General features: G+C 35.3%; 1 protein-coding gene across 1 annotated transcript; it reads right to left on the reverse strand.

The window, feature by feature from the left end:
* Window positions 1–3,202: 3,202 nt before the first annotated feature.
* On the reverse strand, window positions 3,203–7,072 carry LOC149216927 (putative kinase-like protein TMKL1). Its single transcript, XM_089392860.1, has 2 exons — window positions 5,178–7,072; window positions 3,203–4,073 (listed from the first exon to the last, which is right to left on the reverse strand). The coding sequence occupies exons 1-2, from the start codon at window positions 6,571–6,573 to the stop codon at window positions 3,433–3,435; spliced, it is 2,037 nt and encodes a 678-aa protein (XP_089248986.1). The 5' UTR covers window positions 6,574–7,072; the 3' UTR covers window positions 3,203–3,432.
* Window positions 7,073–15,731: the final 8,659 nt, after the last annotated feature.

Raw genomic sequence — 15,731 nt, forward strand, 5'->3', positions numbered from 1 at the left:
GTGTAACTAGATTCAACATCACAAATAATCTGGGTGTATCTTTCATCAATTAGTATTGTATTACTAAAATTGTATAACCAATTAGTATTGCATTGTATCCTTCACCAATTTCTAATGTATTACTATAATTGTATTTTTTTAATGTATAAATAGATTAACATCCCAAATTAGTATTATTAAAATTGTATATTTTTAATGTATAAATAGATTAACATCCCAAATTAGTATTATTAAAATTGTATATTTTTAATGTATAAATAGATTGACATCCCAAATTAGTATTACTAAAATTGTATTCTTTTAATATTGTATTACTAAATTTCTATAACCTGGGTGTATCTTTCAACAATTAATATTGTATTACTAAAAATGTATTTTTTATGTATAAATAAATTAACATCCCAAAATAGTATAACTAAAATTATATTTAGTATTACTAAAATTGTATTCTTTTAGTATTGTATTACTAAATTTCTATAACCTGGGTGTATCTTTCAACAATTAATATTGTATTACTAAAAATGTATTTTTTATGTATAAATAAATTAACATCCCAAAATAGTATTACTAAAATTATATTTTTCAATATTGTATCACTAAAATTGTATTTTTTAGTATTGTATTACTAAAATTGTATAACCTGAGTGTATCTTTCACCAATTAGTGTTGTATTATTAAAATTGTATAACCTGAGTGTATCTTTCACCAATTAATATTGTATTACTAAAATTGTATTTTTTTAATGTATAAATAGATTAACATCCTAAAGTAGTATTACTAAAATTGTATTTTTTAATGTATAAATAGATTAACATCCCAAATTAGTATTACTAAAATTGTATTTTTTTTAAATGTATAAATAGATTAGCATCCCAAAATAATTTGGATGCATCTTTCACTAACTAATAATATTATATTAGTAAAATTACTAAAATTGTATAACCTAAGTGTATCTTTCACCAATTAATTTACTAAAATTATATTTTTTATTGATATTGTATTACTAAAATTGTATTTTTTATTAATATTATATTAATAAAATTATATTTTATACATTATATTGGTAAAATTATTAAAATTATGGGTGTATCTTTCACCCATTAATATTGGATTACTAAAATTATATTTTTTATTGATATTGTATTACTAAAATTGTATTTTTTATTAATATTATATTAATAAAATTATATTTTTTTAATGTATAAAATTATATTTTTTTATTGATATTGTATTACTAAAATTGTATTTTTTATTAATATTATATTAATAAAATTGTATTTTTTTTTAATGTATAAATAAAATTATATTTTTTTAATGTATAAAATTATATTTTTTATTGATATTGTATTACTAAAATTATATTTTTTATTAATATTATATTAATAAAATTATATTTTTTATTAATATTATATTAATAAAATTATATTTTTTTTAATGTATAAATAGATTAACATTTTGGATGCATCTTTCACTAACTAATATTTGCAGTTTGAATAATTTTATTAATTTTATTATATAACTGAAAATATGAATAATTTTATTAATTTTGTTATATAACTGAAAATAAATTATATTACTAAACTGAAAATAAATTATATTACTAAAAAATAACCTGGGTGCATCTTTCCCCAACTAATATTTGCAATTTCAATAACAGAATTTAAAAAAAATAAATAAATAAATAAAAAATTACCAAATTAGAAATAATAAAACCTGGGTGCAACTTTCACCAACTAATATTTGCAATTTCAATAACAGAATTTTAAACCAAAAAACAAAAAATTAAAAATTACCAGAAATAAAAAATAAAAAATAAAAATAAAAAATTACCAGAAATAAAAAATAAAAAATAAAAATAAAAAATGACCAGAAATAAAAAAATAATAAAAAATAAAAAATGACCAGAAAAAGATGGAAAAAATTGAATGTTTAGAATATGCTAATTGTTATGCATAAATATCAAACAGAGAGACTAAGCATGTAACATAAGTGACTAGATGCATTGGGTTTAAACCTTCAATAAACATATTACTTATCTAAAATATCACTTTTGAATATTTTGACAAATATATTTTACTCTTGCCATATTGAGAAAAAACCTGATTTCTCGTCTCTGTCATTTTCCTTTTTCTTTTTTAACAAATTCTGAGCAAACAAACTAAATTAAAGAGTAGCGTATCAGCAAGTTCTCACATTACTCCAATCCTCAACTAAGTTTTAAAATAAAGCATTTTCATATTTTCTCACATTACAACTCTGTATTTCTTGCTAACTTCAAGGATAATTGCTAGCTATTTAATAATATTAAATAACACATGGCTCTTTGGTTTTGGTATATACCATCTTTTACCAAAAGTTTCAAAGCAAAATAAGGTGAAGAGAATGATTTAAAAGTGAAATTATTACTCCAAAAGGACACAATCCCAAAAACATAAAGGACCAGCCAACCAAATGCAGATGTAATCAAGAAGATCAAAGTGAATTTTGAAATAATTATATGACACCGATATCTGAGTTTCTCATCCATAAACCAACTTATTGTCTATTTTGTCATGGTATCATGATATATAGCTCCACATTGAGATAGTCTGCTGAATATCAGCAATGGGCTTAAGAAGTTGGTTCAATTAGTGTTGGTTAAATTTATATTATATTAGATATCATGTCAATCCCTTACTCTGCACATTGGAAACAATGTAAGTAACTTTATTTTGGTAAGGATAAAGCAGGTATTGAAAAGTTTTGAATGAAAACTTTTAAGGCCAAGGCCTTCAGATGGAAAGATTTTTCTTCTCTTCACATTACCAACCAAACAAAGGCCACAAATGCCATACAGATCGATAACAGACATTGTTTAGAACTTCAATTCTTTCTATTCTTCGATCAGAAAGCAAAAATAAAAGGAGATGGGTTGAGAGGTAGTGTCTACTACCAAACATCGTTTTAAATCCACAGTTGCTACTCTCAAAAACATATTTGACAAGACTTTCAATTAATGAACCAAGGTTTTAGCAGGTTTTAAGATTGCCATTATGTTCCGTTCCAGAGGACCCTGCGTTGGCATTTAGTATGACATTTCAATGAACTTTTTCACCTATCATACAGATCTGAATGATTGCAGCAATTCACTGAAAACTCCAAACTCCAGACACTAAAGCCAAACACAGGGTCCTCATAAAGGAAAGAAAATGGCAATACCTTCCAATACCTCAACTCTGTGGATACTTAATTAAATTCATCCCTACTGCTAGGGTGTAACCATGCAAATTTTGGATTTTTCCATTGCTGCCTCCTCAGGCATTTACTCCCATGGATTTGAAAGATGTCTTCTACATTAAAGATTACATCAAAGCAATAGAAAAAGCAGAGTAAAGCATGCAAATGGAGAGGCAAAAAACTGCCTAAAGGTGAGTACAAATAATGAACATGAAGCTAAAATGCAAGCTCTAGTTCACTCCTAGTATCAGTGGGAGTATATAAAGCAGAATGAGTCTTAGGCCTTATCTCCTCCAGTTGTTGGATGACAGCCTTAATATCTGGTCTCACCGATGGAGAAGGTGCACAACAACCCATGGCAAGTTGAAGTGCTCGAAGTAATCCATCATCTACAGGACTTCTCAATCCCCTCAAGATATCAACATCAAACAGCTCCAACGTACTCTCCTCCAATACAGCAGTCTTCACAATAGAAGGCAAATCCACAAATTCATCAGAGCTCTCATTCTTGCCTGGTTTCTTGCCAATGAGTATTTCTAACAGGAGAATGCCAAAGTTGTATATATCTGTCTTGGTATTGGTCCTCTTCATCTTCTGGAGCTCAGAAGCCTTGTAGCCCTCAAGTGTAGCTGCATTCATCATCTGAGCAGCAGATGACGGAGTCATTAACCGGTCTAGACTATAATCAGTCAGATGTGCCACATAGTTTTCATCCACCAAAACATTCTTGGATTTGAGGTTGCCATGAATGATGGGTGTTTCAAGCCCAGTGTGAAGGTGGGCAAGTCCTCTTGCTGCTCCAAGAACAATCTTGTGCCTGCGAGCCCAGCTCAAAGAGGGCCTCCCACCTCGAGCATCTGCAAAAGCAAGGATCTTTTTGCATCAGTAAGACAAAGTAAGGACCCAGCCCATAGACCTACAAGATGAGGATTTCCCTGAATGAAGAAGAGAGCATTGCAAGACTTCATATTGAATCTAGAGCCTAACTTATGTGTATGTGAGATGCAGAACTCTAGTGCATTCTTCATTTTTTTTTAATATCTGGTTAGACCATGGCCTCTTGAATCTTATTGTTGCAATCCGAACATCAATTTGCAAGTGGAAGCAGACTGTGGATACTTGCCAGGTAAAGTGATAGTATTTGCTACTTGTGATATATCTTTGGGAGAACTGCATTTATTTTTGAAGTGAAATTCATGTATTCTCAACAACAGAAAAATTCTAAAGAAATTCTAAAATGTAGAGGCCGGAAAGGCCATGAGATATATCAGTGCAATGGTCCGTTTCACAGGACCCTACGAATGCTGTTTTGTTGGTCATAAAGGATATAGCCAGCTTTCAAGGCCATTCTAAAATGTATAGGCCGAAAAGGCCATGATATATATCAGTGCAATGGACCGTTTCACAGGACCCTACGAATGCTGTCTTGTTGGTCATAGAGGATATAGCCAGCTTTCAAGGCCATTCTAACATGTAGAGGCCTAAAAGGCCATGAGATATATCAGTGCAATGGCCCGTTTCACAGGAACCTACGAATGCTGTTTTGTCGGTCATAGAGGATATAGCCAGCTTTCAAGGCCATTCTAAAATGTAGAGGCCGAAGAGGCCATGAGATATATCAGTGCAATGGCCCGTTTCACAGGACCTTACGAATGCTGTCTTGCTGGTCATAGAGGATATAGCCAGCTTTCAAGGCCATTTAAAATGTAAAGGCCGAAAAGGCCATGAGATATATCAGTGCAATGGCCCATTTCACAGGACCCTACGAATGTTGTTTTGTTGGTCATAGAGGATATAGCCAGCTTTCAAGGCCAGACTTTATTTGAATCTTTGTAATCCATGTACAGTTGATATCCTATGAATGGAGGATGTAATCTAATCAATTTTCCTATTTTTGGAGAAGAAACAAAAGACAACAGAGAAAATCTTCCTTAGCCTTGGGTTTCAAAATGACAACTTACCATGAAGAAGGTCAGCCAAGTTGCCTTTCTTCTGATAATCATATACAAGAAGCTTCTCTCTTGTTCCTTCATAAAATGCTCTGAGAGGGACTATATTTTCATGCCGAAGGCGACCCAAATCCTTAATTACAGGCAGGAGTTCTTTTCGGTCCTTGCAAGTCCCTTCCCTGAGAAGCCTCAGAGCAATAGTTCCTCCTTGGCTAAGCTTGGCTTTGTAGACAGTGCCATAGCTGGTCTTACCCAGTACTTGACCTGTTGCATTCAGCACATCCTCCACTGTGAGATTCTCCCCACCTTCAAAAACCACCAATCTGCCCTCCCCTGTTTCTTCATCTTCCAATTCATTCAAAGAAGGGTCCCCTCCTCCTCCCAGCACTTTCATATTGTGGGCACTTCCAATGCCTATCAATAAGGACACACAAACAACAATGGTTGTCATCAATGCAATAACAATTCCTGCAACTGCCCCAGGGCTCAGTCCAGAATGCCTCTGAACTTGAGTTCCTGCACAAGGTGCAAGAGGAGGCCCACAGAGCCTGTTTCCTGCAAATGACTCATTGCCAAAACTCTGTGAAAACACTGGAATGGGTCCACTGAGATTGTTAAGAGACAAATTCAAACTTGATAAATTCAGTTGGACAAGAGCTTCAGGTATTGTACCAGACAAAGAGTTATTGCTCAGATCCAACTCTTGCAGGCCATGAAACTGTCTAAGAAACAGAGGCACGGGCCCTTGCAGATTGTTATTGCTCAAGTCTAAAATCTGCAAATTATTGCATGTAACATTAGGCAAAGCAGGCTCTGGTATGTAACCACTCAAATCATTACCATCTAGAAGAAGATCCACAAGCTGCCCACAGAGATTCCATACTGAAGGAGGAATGCTGCCATTGAGCTTATTCCCTGAGAATGAAACAGACATAAGCCTAGCACTATTCCCAAGCTCTAAAGGTATAGTTCCTCTGAGCATGTTAACTCCCAAGTAGAGCTTCTCCAAATGTAGAAGCTTCGCTATCTCCTTTGGAATCGTTCCACCAAGTCCTGCAGCAGCGAGTTCAATGCTGTAAACCACCAAAGATGGATTTTTAGATGTCAGATTTTGGGTTCCCTCAGAAGTGTTTTTGCAGTCTACCAGAGACCCATTTTCATATGCCCACTTGACACCTCCCCATTCACAGAGAGGAACTGAAGCATTCCATGAAGATAGCAGAATGTTATCAGAATCCCCTTGTAAGGATTGCTTTATGGCAAGCAGTATACTTGCATCTGATTCAATCTGGCTTCCTCCTGGAACAATGTACATACAGAGCATGGCCAATAACAGCAAAACAAAGCCCATTTGCACAAAACCCAAATGCAGACGAACGAAACAAGTTGCTTGGGGTTCTGTTATCATGCCCTCCTTTTATTTCAGAGTAGTTCAGACCCCATTCAGTTTGTTTCAGATAGATTAGTAATTATGGAAATTGCATGGCTGTGTCCCATGACAACGAGGGGCGGTGGAGTTTCAGAGAAAATGAATGAAAGTGACGTTGGGAAGAGGGTGCTTTGGATACACTCCTTGTGACAGCAAAACAGACGTTGGGCAGAACAAAAGAACTTTTAAAATGTTATTGGAGCGCCAACCTCGACAATGTGTGGTCTATTCTAGCGAAAGCTGCATTCCCCATGGGCCATGTTGGAGAATCGTGCAGTGAAGCCCATTCGAATTAGCCTGCCTCCGCGGGTTTTGGGGTTTTAGGCTTAATGAAATCACTCGTAAAGCCGTTCGGTCATGATTATATGCATATTCTTGTAAAAGTTGGTATGATCAGCAGATTGGTGTGTTTAAGCATTATGTTTTTTTTATTTGTTTGAGAGGGTAAGAGGAGGTAGACACTCGCCTGTCAGAACTGAGGGAATGCCATCACAATCATCTCGGGACTTGCTTCTTAAAGTTCGCTTCAGGAAAGTTTTCGGTGTAAAGTCTGCTTTATAGATCACTCCTCTCGTGCTGGTGTTTATGTTTGGGGTTACATATGGCAAAAAGAGAATGTGGTGTACATCATTGCAAAGCTCCTTTACTTTAAAGTTTGCTTTCATTTGGAGCGATACAGATCGTCATATTCGTCCAAGCATTGTATCGGGTACATTTATTTATTTTTTAGCGTGGACTGCTTCTTTCTTAGAAGTTTAAGTTTATTGGGTTGAGAATTATTGGGGAAATTAAGTTTATTGAGTTGAGAATTATTAGGGAGATTTGAATGGGGGTGGAATGAATGAATGATTGATATTTTAATATTTATTAGATTAAAAATAGTGTGTGGGATTATTATTATTATTTTTTTTTTTTTTTTTGTAATTTAATATTTTTCTTATTTAAAGTGATGATGAGCTGATCTAATTTTCTAACAATCTCTTCATTAAAAGACAATGCTAAGGTATTCATGCTAACAAGTTGCCATAAGTGTTTATGATGTCTCTGAAAGCATCACATTCCAAAATGAAATGATTTTTCGATTCCACTGCCTCAGAAGTGCAAAAAGTACACACTGGTTCTTCCCAGCTTAAGCTTCTTTAGGTCTCTTCCACTGTGCCAAGCTTCTTTAGGTCTCTTTCTTCGTCCCTTTTCACACCGAAGTTGATGTGAGTTAGTTCTTAATTGAGGAGATCACAAGTGGGGTTGAATTCTTGAACATGGTACTTCTTCTTTCTACCCAACTCTTTTCCCTATATACTCTTATGAAACTTCTCCATCACAAAATTCTTTATCACTTTGTTATTTGTGAGACATGCATTGAGGTAAATATTCCATTTTTGCATCCATTTGTTATTTGTCTCATCCATGATTTATTTCTTTCACTCATACCTTCATTGAAGATAACTTTCGGCCCTCTACCTACTCCTAATTACTCATAATTACTTTACATTTTGATGGCTTTACATTTTTATGGGTTTGTCGAGTGAACTTTTCCAAAAATTTATAAGCATATAAAAATGTAATGCTTATAATAAACTATATATAATTAATATTATACATATCACATTAAAAAAAATCAATTAAAAAAATTGTAAACATATTAAAGAAAAATATCAAATACATATATATGTATATATTATTAGTATCAAGGGACACCTCAATTGAGGATAGTCATAATATGAAGTATTGTATAAAGTAAGAGATCCAAAATTCAAATACCCTATGAATAACTGGATCTACGAAGACTAACCTAGACCAAGAATATAGTAGTAGTTAATGCCCCTAGTAAAAAAAAAAAAAAAAAAAAACTATATGTATTATTAGGATTTTAATCAAATAAATAAATATAATTATAATTATAATATTAAGAATTAGCATAAATATATTCTAATTTTGAATTTACAAAATTTAAAATTAAAAAAAAAAAATTTCTAAAAATACAAATTTTTAATGAAATTTTACACTTAAAAAAATTACATCTTAAAATATTTAATCTTTTCCAATCTTAATAAATATATGCTGATAAATTTAAAATTATATATATATAATTCTTATTATAACTCACACAAATTACTAATATTACATTAAATCACACAAATTATTACTTATATTACATTACAGACTCGTTTTAACGAATATAATAAAATGGATGCTTAAATCATCCCACCATTATTAAAAATCAATAACATTTCCCTTATTAAAAATCAATAACATTTCTATTACAATGTAGGAGCTCGACAACATCTATACCATCTACATGGTACAGAATGCTTAAACTATGTATGGTCCGAATATATAGAGAACTCTATTATTATTGAGATATTTTATTAACTAATATAATAAAATGGATGTTTAAACCATCCCACCATTATTAAAAATCAATAACATTTCCATTATTAAAAATCAGTAACATTTCTATTACAATGTAGGGAAGCTCAACAACATCTACATTTGTATTAGGTACAGAATGTTTAAACTATCCGAACATTATTATTAGGTATGGTAATGAATATATATAGAGAACTCTCTTACTATTGGGATGATATTTTATTTGTCTGAATTGAGCTTTAGTGAGAAGTAACATTTCTATTACAATATAGGGAAGCTCAACAACATCTACATTTGTATTAGGTACATAATGCTTAAACTATCCGAAAATTATTATTAGGTATGGTCATGAATATATATATATAGAGAACTCTCTTATTATTGGGATATTTTATTTGTATTGATTGAGCTTTAATAAGATTTATTTGTATTGATTTATGTTTAAATTATCTTATTAGTCTTTGCTATTAGGCGATAGGATTATAGTAATCGAAAATGGTTCTGTAGTATTAGTACTTATTATAAACTAATTTAAGTTTTTATTTTTCTAGCATATTGGAGCCTATAAAATTTTATATTAGTTTACTAGTCTAGATCTTTCTAACTCTGAATCGATCAAGCGCCAAGAGGGCTCAAATCCTTCGAGGTGCAAATCTTCTTTTTGGAGTTTGGAATTTCAGGAAAGGTTTGCACCTCGAGGGATTTGATCCCTCTCAGTGCATGATAGATCCAAAGTTAGATGGATCTACGTTGGTTCCAGTTGAAGGCAACAATGACACATTTTTAGATTATCATTATTATGTATATGTTTGAAATAAACTTCATACTTTGACATTTACATTATGTTTTCTTTGTTTGACATGACTATATCATTATGTTCTTTAATTTTGTTTTTCTTGCTTTCCTTGAATGGTTTGAATGTCTGCGCTTGGATGCTTTGAGTGGTCGTGTGTTTATGTTTTTGGATTTGGATGGTAATGTTTGTGAATGTTACAATTATTGTGTTATATTTCTATATGTGTATGTAATTATCTGCTAGTACTTGGTGATGAAGAAGGGAGACAATCTTGTCAATAGTTTGCAAGAGGATTAATATTGCACATATATTTCATTTAATTTTAGGTATCAAAACTTTTGACAATTAATCATTCTTAATAGTGTCCCTCTAGCTATTACTAAATATATTTTGAAGAGTAGTTTTAATAATTTACTACATCAAGATTACTCTTGAAATCATTTGTTTCATTGCTAATGTTTGAAATAATTTATTTCCTTCAAAATATTTTGATGATTTTTTTTTATCTATAGTTTGTTTTGCAAAAGTCAAGAAATATTGTAATTTTGATTTTTTTTAATGAGTGGTCAGATTTACAAACTATTTATATTATTTGTTAGTTTTTCCATCTTCTCACATCGATTATATGAAAGGATAGTTGAGATTGTAAACCATTCAATTCTTTAACTTGAACTATTGTAATAAACATCATATATTTCTCTCTTGCTCTCCAATATTAATAGGTTGAAATACTATAACACAAAAATCAAGCAATCAAATAGGATTAGAAATCAACATCTACACTGAAATCAATGCATCTAGTGCAAGCAATCAAATATCATTAGAAATCAACATCTACACTAAAATTAATGCATCTAGTGCAAGCAATCAAATAGGATTAGAAATCACCATCTACCATGAATTCAATGCATTTAGTGCAAGAAATCTTCTTCCCTCTCTCCCCCTTCCATCTATATCTATATCTCCCTCCATCTCTCCTTCTTTGTCTCTCTATCTCACCCCCAAACATACACACTCTCTCTCCATCTCTTCCTTTTCACTCCCTCTCTCTCTCACTCCACTTTTCTCTTTGTATGTCTTTTTTCTTCCCTCCCTCTCTCCCCTTCCAAATCCATCTCTTTGTCCTCCCTCTCTCCTCCTCTCTCTCCCTCCCTCTCTCCTCCTCTCTCTCAATGTGTCTCTCTCCCTTTCTCTCCCAACTCTCTCTCTCTCTCTCTCTCTTTTCCCTCCAACCCTGTCACTATCTCCCTCCCTCTCTCCTTCTCTCTCTCCCCCTCTCTCCCCCTCCATATTTGTGTCTCCCTCTCTCTCTCTTACCCTTCTCTCCCTCTCTCAATCCTCTCCTTCTCTTTCTCTTCATTCCTCCTCTCCCATGTCCTTCAGTTTATCTCCTTCAATCCAAGCAATCAAATAGGATTATAAATCACCATCTACACTGAAATAAATGAATCCTGTGCAAGAATTCTTCTTCCCTTTGTCCCCCGTCCATCTATATCAATATCTCCCTCCATCTCTCCTTTTGTGTCTCTCTATCTCACCCCCCCTCCAAACGCACATGCTTTCTCCCTCCATATCTATCTATCCCTCCCTCTCTCTATCTCTCTCTCTTCTTCCCTCTCTTCACCTTCCATCTGTATATCTATCTCTCTCTATCTCTCTTTTGTCTCTCTATTTCACCACCAAAACATACACACTCTTTCTCCATATTTATTTGTCTCTATCTCTCTCTTCCTCCCCCTCTCTCTCTTTCTTCCCCTTCTCTCCCTCTCTCCCCCCTTCTATCTCTCTTCCCTCTTGCTCCCCTCTTGTTACAGGGAAAAGTGTCTATGCAGAATTGCTAATCCCACTAAGGCTGGTAGCTACCTTAGAAACAAACAAAGTAAAACTACTTTCGTTTTCCTTTATGAAAGATAGATGAGAGAAGAATAAAGGAGACCAGCCTCTGTCTTGTGCTTGGTTCCTTGCTCGATTCCCCTCTCTTATGATAGTCCTTTGCTACTTGCTTTCTTGTATACCCAGCTTCACAGAGTACCTGCAGAATCAAAGCAGCATAACACTATACGAGAACATAGATCTATTATCATAAACAATCTAGGATCAAATGTAAATTGACCATACAAATGCATAAAACATAAATCACACAAGAGTATGGAGGAAAACTTGAATAGCTTTATTGATAATCAAGAAAGATCCAAGAGAGTTACAACCAGTTATTCTGACCCAGCATCATCCTCTCAGCAAGTAAGCCCTTCTTCACCTCATGAAAAGCTTAGATCACCCAACACTATGATGTTACCTCAAGAACCAACAGCAATTCCTTACAAGATGCAAAATTCCAGCCCTCTAGATCTCTGGGATGAGGGATCCATATATAGATGTCTGCAAGGGAGATGAGTCAGCTTGTGATTTGATTAGTGTCTTCCCTCTGATAGTTCTTGCTTCCACTTGGAGATTGATGATCTCTTACTCATACCTGGTCGAATTCAGAGAGGCAAGTGTCACATGAGAAGTTTCTGGAAGATTCCATGCTTCTCCACCTCGCGGATTGACACTGCCATTTGTCTCTTCTCGTCCATCGCACCCCATAGAAGGGCTTTTTGAAATGCAACACACCTACTGTGTGTATTTAGGTGAGATGCAATGCACTTTGCCTATGGAGCAAGTGAAATGATCCAGTTTTGACCAGTTCTGAGTAGTTTTTCATGGAGAACTTCTGGGAGAAGCTGTAATCAGTTGACCTTGTTCTTTTAGGGGTTGGAACAACACCTTTAGGGACTTAGGAGCCCTAGGTTTATGGACATTTTATGCTTGGGGTTGCAGTGCCCAAAAATGTCTATAACAGTTGCCCCCTAAAGCATGAGGTCGTTAATCTTTTTTGATGTCGGGTGAAATGCTTTATCATGAGGATCCGAAGTTCTTTCAAGCTGGAAGGAGACCTGTAATAAGATACAATACAATACATTATCTTCATAATATTTTCATGATCTAGTTGAGGCGGGCATTCCCATGCTCAGCTTTATAAATTCATTTTCATGTACATAGGACAGAGAATCGTCTGAGTGTAGACTGATTATTCTGGTAGAGCCATCATCCTATAGATTGGATGATTATCTGTGCAGCAATGATGTACATTTGATGTCTTTATTTCCTGAATATATATCGCAGCCCGGATGGATGAAACTAGATCCGGGGTCTTCAATCTCGTTTGATCTTCACTCAAAGTACAAGTCGATCCATGTGAGAGATGTTCTGGAGTCGAACATGGAAAGACATCACCTGATTACCAGTCAATGATGCAAGCTTTTAAAAGGCGCGAGAGGAATCACCGATAATGATAATGATCCTCAAGGTACTACAGTACAATTCACGGGGTGTGAATAAAGGACTTGGCGTCGAACACCACGCAAAATCTTTCGGTCGAAGGTCATTGATGTAAACCTGTCGCCGGAAGTGAGAAACTTGCCATTGAGGCATGCAAGCTTCAAAGTACTGAAAGGGGTGTTCCTAGATCGACTTCTTGGATAATGAGCTAATGTCGACAAGAAGCGATCCATCATAGGAGGGCCTTAATGAATCCCACGTCAATGACACGGAACGGATCAAATGATTTTAATGGAGGTGAAAACGATCTGGTGATATAAGGTTCAGGTTGGCGGTCATGAAAGAATGGAGCGTAAATGTATTGCAGCGGGTGAGACACAGGTGAACTCTCTAAGAGACTTCTCTTGAACATATCGGCGACACTGACATGATGGATTGGTAGCATTAACCCCAAATGTGGATAGTGTGATGTGACCATGGTGATGTGACCGGTGAATGAAACAACCCAACACGACTTGGATGCGGAGTGAAAGTGTCATGTTCAAGAGCGACTTGCTACCAACAAAGTTTTTCAAGTTTTCTTCCCAATTTTCCCCAGTCATTGCTGACCAGTACCTCTTTATTTTTGTCAAGCTTGAGGAGGATAACATATGCTTGTTTTATAATTTGCCCTTCGGGCAAACCCATCGCTATGTTTTAACGAGCCTAGCGATAGTGAAACTCGTTCTTGTCTGCTATGGACAAGTTTGTCGCTATTAGGTTTTAACGAGTTTAACGACAAAGATAACTCGGTCCTTTTCAATTTTAGAGAGTCTGAAAAGGGACGTAAAGGAAACTCCAAAAATCCTTTTTCGTCATCTAATCCCTTAGGTTCGAAAAAGTATAAAACAATACAAAAGGGATGAATTTTCGGTACTTTTAACGAGCCGAACAAAACAAGCGCTCGATCTTTTTGTGTAATAATCCCTCAGGTCCAAAAAGATTAAAATCTAAAGGAGGGATAGCACTTCCGGTCACTTTAACAAGCTGGAGAGGCCAATGGCTCGGCAATCTTTTCATATTTTACGAGTCAGTTGAAAAGAGCTTAAAGGAGGCTCGTCTTTGAGGAATGAATGATAAATTCAGGTAGCAGTTGATTCCAGGTAAGGTTTGGAATTTTCCAATCACGACAGTGTTACAAGGATGGCTAACAGGATCACTCTTCGCAGCTGTTCCTCAAAAGGGGTAAACAATCAAGTGGAGGTGAATGATCGGCCAATACAAAGTGGAGGTGATGATGAGAACACGACCAAGGCTTCAAAGGCTGAAGTACTACATTCACGACGGTTATTTACCGGAAATTGGTTCATTTTTTAATGAGCTTAAATGTTGGGGGAAACATTTGCTCATTGCTTATGTTTATTTTTTAACGAGCATGAAGTCCGCGTTAAAACTGCTCGATTAATCCAGTCGTATGATAAGAATGTCTCATATATAAAAACGACATTATTTCAAAGCTTTGCCCCACATCCTTTCTTTATGCAAGTTAGGAAACGACCAATCCTACGAGTTTAAAGGGTTAGAGGACCTACAAATTTAAAAAATAAATGGTCGCTCTTCGCTTGCATGCCAAAAGGTTTGCATGCCCCCAGGTATAGAGACATAGAGTTTCAAGGTTACCCCGCAATTTCGCAGACAAAACATTTGTTTTGCCAAAAAGGCCTACCTCTTTCAGGTTACCAAAGATTGTTCTATTCGCACCGCAAACAAAACACTTCTTCGGCGATGTCTACCGAAATAGACAAAGGCGAGTGGCGCAGACGCCACCACTCACATAACTTTGACGAGGGAATCTTATTCCAGTCTAACCCCCTTTTCCAATTGCGGATGGGAGTGTCAGACTAGTCATATATCCTTCGCGGAAACCTATGCTATACCTGAAGTTTTCCTACCGAAGCAGACCAGGGTGCATGCCCCCTACGTTTCAGTCATGTCCCCCGAATCACTCGTGCTCATCAGGTGGACGAACTGGGGATTGATGAGACATTCCTTGCGTGAAATACCATTCAGGGATGGTATATGACTATTTGCCATGTGTGAACCGGGAAATGAAAGCTGGTCTACGAGCTTGACCACTCTTCCTTCGTGCGGAAAACACATTACTCTAAAGAGTGATGAGACAATGGCTCCCATGCAATAAATATAGTCTCGTCCAAGGAGTAGATTATAATCTAGGGGTCCTTGGACTACCATCACGTTCATTTGAATGGTTTTCCCTCTCAATGTTATGGGCACATCAGGAAGGATCCCTAACGGTCGACTAGTTCCTTTGTCAAAGCCTGTTAGATTTCTCATCTCAGGTAAAAGCGATGGTGAACCAAGCGCTTTCCAAGCAGTCGAGGAAAGGATACTCACAGAAGCCCCTTCATCTGTGATGGTAGCGGCCATAACCATTCTATATACTTGAGCAATGATTCAGAATGGTACACTAGCCGGTAAACGGGGTCTTCCTAGCTAATTCCAGTCGAAGGAAACAACTAGGTTGCTTGGAGGTGGGACCGAATAGACGGCCGGGTACGACTCTGACGAACTTCCTTCCTGCGGTAAAGGAATGAGTAAATTGCCCCCATGTTCATCGGAGTCTGTGTTTACGAAAAGAATTTGGACGGTG

This window comes from Pinus tabuliformis, chromosome 1_1, assembly GCF_031772625.1.
Source record: "Pinus tabuliformis cultivar Carrire ecotype Pingquan chromosome 1_1, CPIR1, whole genome shotgun sequence".
Classification (NCBI taxonomy): domain Eukaryota; kingdom Viridiplantae; phylum Streptophyta; class Pinopsida; order Pinales; family Pinaceae; genus Pinus; species Pinus tabuliformis.

Coding starts and splice junctions, on each gene's coding strand:
- LOC149216927 (XM_089392860.1), bottom strand. CDS start 6,573: ATGATAACAGAACCCCAAGCAACTTGTTTCGTTCGTCTGCATTTGGGT. Junction 4,074..5,177: donor CTTGGCTGACCTTCTTCATG/GTAAGTTGTCAT, acceptor TTGCTTTTGCAG/ATGCTCGAGGTGGGAGGCCC.